Below are 11056 nucleotides of genomic sequence, written 5' to 3'. Positions count from 1 at the left end.
GTATGAATGATCACTTAGCTAAGGTATTACATCATAAAAGAACGTAAAAAAACATAATCTTCGCTCCGTATGCCTTACGTAAATATTTTTACGTGGAGAACAGCTACTGAGAAGACTTTTGTGAACAGCTACTGAGAAGACTTTTGTGAACAGCTACTGAGAAGACTTTTGTGAACGGCTACTGAGAAGACTTTTGTGAACAGCTACTTTGTGAACGGCTACTGAGAAGACTTTTGTGAAGAGCTACTTTGTGAACGGCTACTGAGAAGACTTTTGTGAACAGCTACTTTGTGAACAGCTACTGAGAAGACTTTTGTAAGTCTGTGCGTTACCTCTTGAATACATGTTACGTTTGCCTGTTTTGTTTTTATTTGTACTGATGATTTTTTTTTACTTAGGTCTTGTCTTCTATCGAAGACAGAGAGGGGATTATCCCTGTGGAGGGCTGTACATAGAACCAACCAAATTGAAACAGAGTGAAAGTGAATGACGGTGTCCGTGACATATTCGCTTACATGACCAGACATTGTCGAATTATTCTTTCCTTTTAGTTTTCTTCAAAAGAGAACTGTTTTGCCGTCTTTGTCTGTCCGTCCGCCCTCAGATCTTAAAAACTGCTGAGGCTAGAGGGCTGCAGATTGGTTTGTTGATCATCCATCCTCCAATCATCAAATATACCAAATTGCAGCCCCTTAGCCTCAGTAGTTTTTATTTTATTTAAGGTTAAAGTTAGCCATAATCGTACTTCTAGTAGTGCTATAAGTACCGACAACATAGACCACCACCGGACCGTGGCTGAGTTTCATGGGCCGCGGCTAAGTGTTTTATGGGCCGTGGCTGAGCCCAACACCGGACAGAAAACTCGATTGCGCCGAAGAAACTTCGGCGTATTTTTACCTTTGTTATTTTTTAACTGAGTCGATTGTCTTGCCCTATTCACTATAAATCACCATAAATCTTCACTTTATCGCACTCTCGGTCATGCATGTTTCCTGTCATGACATGATTACTTCAGATCATGGTTTGTTTTCAAATCACTCGAATGTTCTCAGCCAGCAACCCAATCAATGAATGTTTTTATCTTGGTTCTCATCTTTCAGAAAATGATTTGAAGTCTCATTTAATCTCATCTGAAGCCAAGGAAATAGATCTCGACGTAATTAATGGGTCACGCAGTGCCGGAGAAGTTTAGTGCTTTAAAGAAAAATTGAGCCGCTATAATCCTTCTAACTTTCCTATTTCCTCCTTGTTTCGGATCCACTTCGCACTGAAAGCCTTGATATCGACATGGAAATGACCAAAGAAATCCCCTTGCGCTTAGAGGCATACCAAGAATTAATAAGTCAGCGTATCCGAGGTAGTAAGAAATAAAGAAATTGAGAGGTCATTGAGGCTTTTACAATCCAGATTGTTGTATGTGCCAAGCAAACTTTATATTTTGTCTAATATTTCGAAAGACTGACTAATGACCTTTAAGAATACTTAACGAATCCTGCATATTTGTCCGTATCCGGATATTGAAGTAAGTAAATGAAAGTCCAGTAGATATTCATTATTATTATTCACATGGAACAAGCACAACAAAGGGGCCATTGACTTGAAATTCAAGCTTCCAATGAATTTTGGTTTCAGCCTCCCACTGCAGACCCCACACTGCAGCAGTAACTGATCATGATACAGAACCAGTGATTTTTCATCGCCCGTGGAGAGACTAGAACCCGTGACACCCGAGTGGCATCACACGACACTACCCCTATACCAGCGAACCAGGATAAATATAAGCATAACAAATTCCTGTCCTAATGATCCTTCAGTATCTAAAATTATCCTGCGTCAGAGATCATTACATCTGGCAAAGGTTACTGTGTCCTGAACTGTAGTAGTGGGTTGTATATTATTTCAAGAGACCGCAGACATGACTCCTAGTCTTGAGGCCGAAGCTTGTTTAATTTTGACTTCATGAGGCAACATTTCGCTTTTGCGTTTTTGTAATGTTCGTGTGGCTTCAGCGTTACATTTTTGTTGATGATGATTACATTTGGATGCCTTTCCTGAAGAGCATAGGCGTTATATTTTTGGTTTAAAGGTTACCCTGCTTGTAATATGAAGTCATGAACAGTTTGGTGTAAAGCATTGTAGGTTTTATGATGTAAATGGTTATCGCCGTACATTATCTGATGTAAAAAATTAAAAGACGGAAGTTTATTTCGCTTTTTAAAAGGTAATCTGACAAGAGATATGTGGGGAAAATAATCAATGATATTTTCTCCGTTGCTGATATTAATAATTGTAGTACTAAGACAATCGTTTGAAAGGTAATCTTGGAGAGTGGTCAGTGTAATTTTTTCTGCTCTCAATTCTAGCACTGAGGTAAAGGAAATGAAAAAAAACTTCTCTTCCTAACCTAGCCGTTCATTGCATTGCATTCCCCGTCAGGCTGACTCGATGGCCGTAATTGTAACGCTAGATCGCAATATCAAAAAAGTCAATCACTCAACGAGCCAATCAGATTCTGCAATGATCGCCAGCGATGACTTCCGTTGCCGTGACGCCCGCATATTTTCGAAATAACCCAATCAGTAGACCTACCTTTGACCTGAGGTTCTGTGACGGGCAGCCCGAAGATAGGTCCCTGTGGCAGGAATGGGCAGGCGTCTCCTGTAGCTGCCACGCGGAAAGTGAGCGCTATTGCGTCTTCGGCTGCCTGCTGCCGCTTCAGAGCGACCTGCTTGGAATAAGAGAGAGAAAGTCAGAATTATTATTTCTTTGTGTACGTGCTTTGTCTCTTTGCAATATTTGTCTCATTTGCGTTTGTTCTTCTTTTGTTTTTTATGTATGGTTATTTTCAGTTTTTTTTTTTTTTTTTTTTTTGCACTTATTTGTTCCTTGCAAGGTTATTAAAGTTTAATTTGTATTTTGTTGGTATTTGAAGTTATGTTTTTATTCATCATTTTAGATTTGGGTAGTGAGTAACGTTTTAATTTTTTTTCAATCTGGTTTCTTCTTAAAAACAACACGACAGCGTTACCGAAAACATGGGCGGACTAATTTCTAATTTTGGGTCATGGCATAGCTGTTTTAAAATAATAGCACAAATTCAGTTTTTCATTTTTATTTGTGAAAGAATGCGGAAAATTTTTAGGAGAATACTGTGATTCCTGTTGTCAATTCCATGCTTGTTAGCTATTTAGACAAAGTTTACTAAAGTATTGTTCTGGTAGATAATAAATGTAAAGTGAATGATATGTAATGCAAATCGTGTACTTAGTGTGAGTGCTATTCGTCTATTTAGATAAGCCGTGCGGTTTTGGATACATCTCAACAAAAAAGTGAATTGTATGTATGTACATTTATGTATGTATGTAGAATGAGAGGAAGGGAGTCCCTTGAAAAAATCTCTCTCTCTCTCTCTCTCTCTCTCTCAGTAGCAGCATAGCTCTGATGTTATCATTTGCCTTCATTTTAGAATATTGAATATTTCGTCATTATGTATGAAACCATGATTTTTACCCTTTAAGTCCTTTTAAGTTTCATAGGCGCCATAAGCAACTTATACCATTTGCGTACTTCACACATATCCATGGTAAACCTTATAAAAGCTGGAAAAGTAACCTTCCTATTCTATCTTGATTGTTTTCTTATTTCTAAGAATTAAAAATTTTTTGTAGTTTGGGAGAAAGATTCGTAATCGCTTAAGAAACGATCCATGCGATATCCGAGCCGGACTTTCAGGATTGGTTAATTAATTTTTGTAGTTTCATCCATTTGTACCTTTGAAATGTTTCGTAGAAGTAGCATGAAAATAACGATGCTTCTCCAGTATTAATTAATCTCATTTCTATGTTTCAGAGGTGTCGGCAGCTATACATTAGTAAGGTATGTAAATAATTCCAAGTTTACATATTTTGAAAGTCTCCGCAGGATAGATTTATGTAATTCATTTATAGGTAGTCTTTGTATAATTTTGATGGCTGCATATTTTTTTTTATTTTGTTTTGTTTTAGGAGACGTCGGCTATCGCACTAGTTATGTTTTGAGTATGTATATATATATATATATATATATATATATATATATATATATATATATATATATATATATATATATATATATATATATATATATATATGTATGTATATGTTTTTATGTATGTATGTGTGTATGTAAAGCACTTGACTTATGTTGCAGAATATGTATATTTTGTTGATGTTTAAAGATTATAACGTGCATTAGTGAATTCATACATTCCAAGACTGCAGAAATCAAGACAATATTAATATCTGCTCCGCCCCGGCTAGAAGTGTTACGTGTATTTAGAAACTATTTACTTATTTATTTATTTATTTATTTATTTATTTATTCATTTGTTTGTTTGTTTTGGTTGTTTGTAGTAGCGCCTGTATATATCCAGAAATTATTCCTGCTAGTTAATAAAGTTTTCCCTCTGAGATATAGAATGTTGAACGCCTTAGATTTTAGAAAGGTGAATTCCATTTGTCGCTGCGCTTATGTCCGTGATGTTAACTTCACCATAATCGTGTAGCGGGGTTACTTATGGATTGAGATTATTACTCCTTTTGTTTATATATTTATTTATTTACTTATTTATGTGTTTGTTGTTTTTGTTGTTTGTAGTAGCGCCTGTATATATCCAGAAATTATTCCTGCTAGTTAATAAAGTTTTCCCTCTGAGATGTAGAATATTAAACGCCTGTGATTTTAGAAAGTGAATTCTACTTGCCAGTGCGCTTTATGTCCGTGATGTTAATTTGACCATAATCCTGTAGCGGGGCTACTTATGGGTTGAGCTTATTACTCGTTTTGTTTTTTACTTGTTTTAGAAAATTTTCATATTGCTTGAGTGTCTTAAGGCAATTCAAGAACATGAGGTGCATCACGAAAACCAGAATAGCATCTCGAGACGACATCCTCCCGCCAGCGGCGAAAAACGTATTGAATCCGCTTCCGGTTGAAGATCCGGAAACATTTCAAAATCCTATCAGTTCCTGTTTGGCCCAAAGCTGAACCCTCCAAAAAGGACTCTTATCGTTGCATATTGGAGAAGTATTGTTTCCTACGTTGTTCTGAAGAGCGTCACAGACATATTTGTCTGGTTTCATATCTAGCGTTTGTCGTGCGGTCTCACTGTCGTAATTAAGCGAATGCCGATATATCGACACATCCGACGCTTTGGCTTGACGATTCATATTTTGTATGTCGTGTTCTTTACTCGGACTAAAATTACTTTCAAAATACCTGTGTGAACCGTAAAATTACCTTAAAAATACCTCTATGAGGCACAAAAACTACCTTGAAAATACCTCTGGGGCTGCAAAAATTACCTTCAAAATACCTTTATGGGCCGCAAAAATTACCTTCAAAATACCTCTGGGGGCCGCAAAAATTACCTTCAAAATACCTCTGGAGGCCGCAAAATTACCTTCAAAATATCTTCATGGGCCGCAAAAATTACCTTGAAAATACCTCTGGAGGCCGCAAAAATTACCTTCAAAATACCTCTATGAGCCGCAAAAATTACCTGCAAAATACCTCTATGATCCGCAAAAATTACCTTCAAAATACCTCTATGAGCCGCAAAAATTACCTTAAAAATACCTCTATGAGCCGCAAAAATTACCTTCAAAATACCTTTGTGAGCTGCAAAATAAGAAATGGGAACTGAAGGTATCCCTTCAATCGTATTGGGAGAAGTATAAGGTGCTGGTGTCTGCAGCAAAGTAAAGTTTCAAATATTCTAATGCCTATGTATGAGTTCATTAAAATTGACTTCAAACGGCTGCCAGTTATGTCGAGAACTTTTACTGTAAAAATATCTCGACTTTTCATAGAAGAAAATAGTCCATGAGAAGACTATGGAAGATAAATAAGAAGCATTGAGAAAATTTGTTTACAAAAAAAGTGTTAACGATCAGTCAGTAAAACAATTAGCTTAAAATAGGTCTTCTCTTTTAAACCTTTGTATAAGTAAAATAATATAAAAGAGGGAACTAGGGTCTCTGAAGTTAAAGCAATAATTTTCTTTTGTTTTACGGACGAATACTAACCTTAAATCTGATCACGTGCAATAGCTTCAATTAACTTATTCCAAAAGCACGAGAAGTAATTTTGCTCATGTATAGAACTTACGAACAATATTAACTTTAGAGCATAGTTTGTTAATACTGGCATTTTCGGATGATACTTTTTATAACAAATATGAAAAGAAACTACGAATTCAACTTATTTATATAAATATATATAAGAAAAGCGGCAACGAAATTTAAATTAGACACTAATTGAAAACGACTGCCACACAACGCAGAAATATAAGCCGACCCTCCGATAAATACATTGGTTTTACTGTCGCGATAAATTTGCGGCCTGGGAATAACGTATGTTACAAATGCGCGTAAAATTTCATCCCATTACCTCGCATTTTTAGTTTTCTGTAAAAGAAAACTGTTTGTCTGTCTGTCCGCACTCTGCACTTTTTCTGTCCGCCTTTAGATCTTAAAAACTACTGAGGCTAGAGGGCTGCAAATTATGTTGATCATATGCCCTCCAATCATCAAACAAATCAAATTGCAGCCCTCTAGCCTCAGTAGTTTTTATTTTATTTAAGGTTAAAATTAGCCATAATCGTGTATCTGACAACGATATAGGATAGGCCACCACCGGTCCGTGGTTAAAATTTCATGGGCCGCGGCTCATACATCATTATACCGAGACCACTGAAAAATAGCTGTTTTCGGTGGCCTTGATTATACGATGTACAGAAAACTCCTTCGGCGCATTTTTTTCTTGTTAATGTGAGAAATCCTTATAAGATATAGGTAGAGTTGATCCCTCCACCAGGAGTTGCAAAAGATTGTTGCTGAAAATTACATCTTACCAGAATGACTGTTTCGATCGTTTTGGGGGAGGGGGTTTGGTATCTTCAGCTGAAGCAGAACGTATCGCAAAGTAGTGATCCAGTCATTTCATGATCAGTACAACGAGCAGTTTTATTCTGGTCGAACATGTTTAATGGTATTTTTTGGTTAACATCTAGGAATTCCGCGAAAATATAATTGCAGGGTCATAACACAGTAGAGGTCGGTAGAAGTAAAAAGAAATTACAATAAAAAGGATAACTTGGACCTTGGCCCCTCTCGCCTATTTAGAAAGATGCAGGCTGGACATGATTGTCGTCAGTTGTGAAGGCTCTAGAAGATAAACCACGAACCTTTACGGCTTTGACCAGTACTGATCTTGTCTTGACATTTTTAGGTTTTAACTGACCTCATTTGACATCGTACGGTTATTTTAAATGCATGACAAGCCGACGTATCCGCCTCGGAAAAACAATTTCCTTCTCATTTAACGAGCAGCGGACTTGGACATGTATTTGGGTGTAAAGAAAAGCGTGCAAATGCAATAGAAATATATTTTTGCGCACAATTTTTATCGGAATACGCACAGGTACAATGTACACTTTCATACAACACTTGAACAGTGGACCTTAGCTTGTGGCAATAAGAGATACAGAAACTGTCGAATAGTATCTATAGAGTAAGTGATCTTGGGATGTAATTAAAGGATTGGGATCCAAGAATAACATTGATTTTTTGTATTTATGTGGAAATATTATTGGTACAAGCAAACCAGTGATCCGTATCTAATCTATAGTTTTCTAGTAAAACCTCAAAAACACCCTGCAACTTAAGGTCCAAGTCTAGTTTCTTTTTTGTTGTCTCGTCTTTTTTTTTTTTTTGTTTTTATCACGAAAAAATCTAGCCGGGTATAAGAGTAAAGGTGTTTTTGTTTCCCAGAATGTTAAGATTAGAGAAGTCCCAGAAAGCCTAGGAGCATATTAGGCTCCATTTACGTACCTCAGGAAAAGAAAGACACGTAGATTCCAAATTGAGTTGTCCACGTCGTATATTAAAATAAAAAGTTCTTGTGAGGTCCCAGAGATTACAGAATTGGAAAGGATTTTTAGAACAGAAGTAAAGAGAAGAGAGAGTCCGTAAAGAATTATTCCTGCCTCCATTTACCGCAATTAGAGATCCGTGGCGAGTATACCTGAATGAGTGCTGCCCACACTTACTTATCCTACTGATGACCTCTTAAGCTCTGAGGACACCCTTCCTGTGACAGGAACGTCAAGTAAATCAGCTAATGATGAACCCGAAAATGGTACACCAAATATGCCAATCCCCGTACGGGGGTAGCGCCGTCAGTGCACCTCACGCGGTGCACTGTAGGCATTACTTAAGGTTCTTTGCAGCGTGCCTTCGGCCCTATAGCTGCACCCCGATTTGTTCCCCTTACTGTACCTCCTTTCATATTCTCTTCCGTCTTACTTTCCACCCTCTCCTAACAACTGATTCACAGTACAGCTGAGAGGTTTTCCTCCTGTTCCACCTTTCAAACTTTTACTGTCAGTTTCCGTTTCAGCGCTGAATGACCTCATTGGCCCCAGTGCTTGGCCTTTGGTCTAAATTCTACATTCAATTCAATTCAATATACCAACCGGAAAGAAGAAAATCAGGCCGTTGAAATAATTCAACATCTCAATTTGCCCCGTAGGGTGGTAGTGCCGTCGGTGCACCTCACGGGGTGCATTGTAGGCATTACTAAAGGTCCTTTGCAGTGACCCTTCCGGCCCCTAGCTGCAACCCCTTTCATTCCTATTACTGTACCTCCATTCATATTCTCTTTCTTCCATCTTGCTATCCATCCTCTCCTAACGATTATTTCATAAGGCAGCTGCGAGGTTTTCCTCCTGTTACACCTTTGTAGCCTTTTACTCTCAATTTTCCTTTCAGCGCTGAACGACCTCATTGGTCCCAGTGCTTGGCCTTTGGCCTAAATTTTACGTTCAATTCAATTCAAGTATACCAACAGGAAAGAAGAAAATCAGACCGTTAAAATAATTCAACATCTCAGTTGAATGGTAAGTGCGTTATGAAAGAAGGGTTAACATTTTGAATTGAGATGTAGAGACAGATTTCTTCTCGTAAGAAACAACACTTACGGCCTTGCAGCATAGTAGTACAACAAGTCAGAAAGCATCGAGGAATAATTTGTCGCTGAAATCAAATGAAGAATGGACATTGAATGAAATCTTCGAAAAATATTGATGATGACGCTGGAAACTATATATGCGCGAAATTAAGTTACATAAATGGAATTACCTACTCATGAAGCTCTTATGTACCGTACGTGTTTTGGAATTATTGTCCGTTATTATCTGTTATCTATAACTGTCAGTCTTTAAATCACCAAACTTTATGATGACGCACATTTCTTTCCTACGAAGGAAACTTTGAACAATGCTATATGCTAACTGCTGGTTAGGAATTATTTCGTTACTGTTATGTTAATTACTTTTAAAAGATAATAATGTAAGGTCACGTATACATAAATCGTCACGCCGATGGATTCACGAAATCGCGTATGGGACATATATTTCCCGAGGCTGCGTTTGTGTCTAGTTTGATTTATATATATATATATGTGCGTGTGTATGTATGTATGTATGTATGTATGTATGTATATATATATATATATATATATATATATATATATATAATATATATAAATATATATATATATATATATATATATATATAAATAAACACCTTGTCATGAACCAATGAAAAACATCATGAAAATGTATCAACACATTCACTGTATATACTTCAAGTGCTTCCCTATGATGATGATAACAAAGAATACCTCGTTTAATAATCAGTTACATCTCTATATATATATATATTGCATCTATATATATATATATATATATATATTATATATATATATATATATATATATATATATATATATATATATATATATATATATATATATATATATATATATATATATATTATATATATATATATATGTGTGTGTGTGTGTATACATACATATATATATGTGTGTGTGTGTGTGTGGGTAGTGTGTGAATAGTGAAGTTGAAATATATACAGTAAATATGTTGCGTACACTGTCATGTCTTTCTCATTGGGTTCCGACACGGTGGTTATTTGAATCGTCGCCCAAATACATTTTAATGTTAGTTATCAGATGGCTGTCTTTATACACAATGTATCCTCTTTTCTCTCGCAAGCTCTTCGTGCTCACCGCCACAGAAGTTGAGTTGACTTTTCCAAGTATCTGTTTATTTTGAGCTGAATGGTCGCACTTGAGCAAAATGTCGGCTTCCTTATATTGTTGAGATTTCTCATTTCGCTTCCGACATATAGACTTTTGCCGAGATATGTCCAGCGTCTTGTCTTGTGCTGATTGTAATATTTTTTTTTATTAAAAGACATATACGATTAACTTGAGTGCTTAATGATTTATCGCATGTTTCGTTAAGTACTGCAGAATATTTATGTTGTTTATGTATGATCGTGTTGAGGAATCTGATTCGTGTATTTACTCACGGTAGCAGACAGGAAGTAAAATGATGTTATTGTTGAGTTAAAATTAATAGCGAGACCGACTTTGCTGGTCAACGATAAAGCGTCTTCGGCTAAGGTTATATTGCTCGCTTTAGCCAGCTGAATTACTCAGAATTATCCTGTTTATTAAAATCTCTAATTCTTCTTCGTCTTTCGACGTCATTAGTCCCACTGTATAGCAGGGTCGGCCGCTCGAGTCAGCTTTCTCCATCTATTTCTATTCCTTCAATCTTCTTCCCCCAGTCCCACCTCACCCATACCCCTCTACCCATACCCCTCCTCACCACATCCATCCATCTGACCCGTTGACGCCCCACACTCCTCTTCCATATCATTGGCATGTTCTTAGCTCTCTTGATTGGTTCTATCCTGTTTGTTGAAAGCATTGCTTCTGAATTCCGATGATAAATTTAACCAATCTTGTTTATGCGAGTTATCTCGTGCATGAGTAAGCAGAGTATTAAGTGATCGTATTCTTGAATCACACTTCAGTCGTCGGCAACTCTCGGTAACTCAAGCACTAAAGGAGTAGTATTGTCCAAGTACATCAGTCGTCGTTAACTCTCGCTGATAGAAGAAGTAGTATTGTCCAAGTATTATCA

At 36.8% G+C, this 11056-nt stretch overlaps 1 protein-coding gene and 1 long non-coding RNA gene across 3 annotated transcripts in view; one reads left to right on the top strand and one right to left on the bottom strand.

The window, feature by feature from the left end:
* LOC136847358 (doublesex and mab-3 related transcription factor 3, truncated-like) overlaps window positions 1-11056 on the bottom strand; it is a 37561-nt gene that overhangs the window by 13393 nt on the left and 13112 nt on the right. The window contains exon 2 of one of the 2 annotated variants that reach the window (XM_067118959.1): window positions 2590-2728. In XM_067118959.1, coding sequence (XP_066975060.1) covers window positions 2590-2728 — 139 coding nt within the window. The remainder of the gene's footprint in view (window positions 1-2589; window positions 2729-11056) is intronic. The other variant, XM_067118960.1, reaches the window with a different exon arrangement.
* LOC136847361 (uncharacterized) overlaps window positions 1-11056 on the top strand; it is a 64671-nt gene that overhangs the window by 46541 nt on the left and 7074 nt on the right. Inside the window, exon 2 of the long non-coding RNA XR_010855713.1 lies at window positions 3850-3876. This is a non-coding gene — a long non-coding RNA (uncharacterized lncRNA). The remainder of the gene's footprint in view (window positions 1-3849; window positions 3877-11056) is intronic.

Source organism: Macrobrachium rosenbergii, chromosome 16 (genome assembly GCF_040412425.1).
Source record: "Macrobrachium rosenbergii isolate ZJJX-2024 chromosome 16, ASM4041242v1, whole genome shotgun sequence".
In the NCBI taxonomy this organism is placed as follows: Eukaryota; Metazoa; Arthropoda; class Malacostraca; order Decapoda; family Palaemonidae; genus Macrobrachium; species Macrobrachium rosenbergii.
This window is presented reverse-complemented; position numbering and strand designations above follow the sequence as displayed.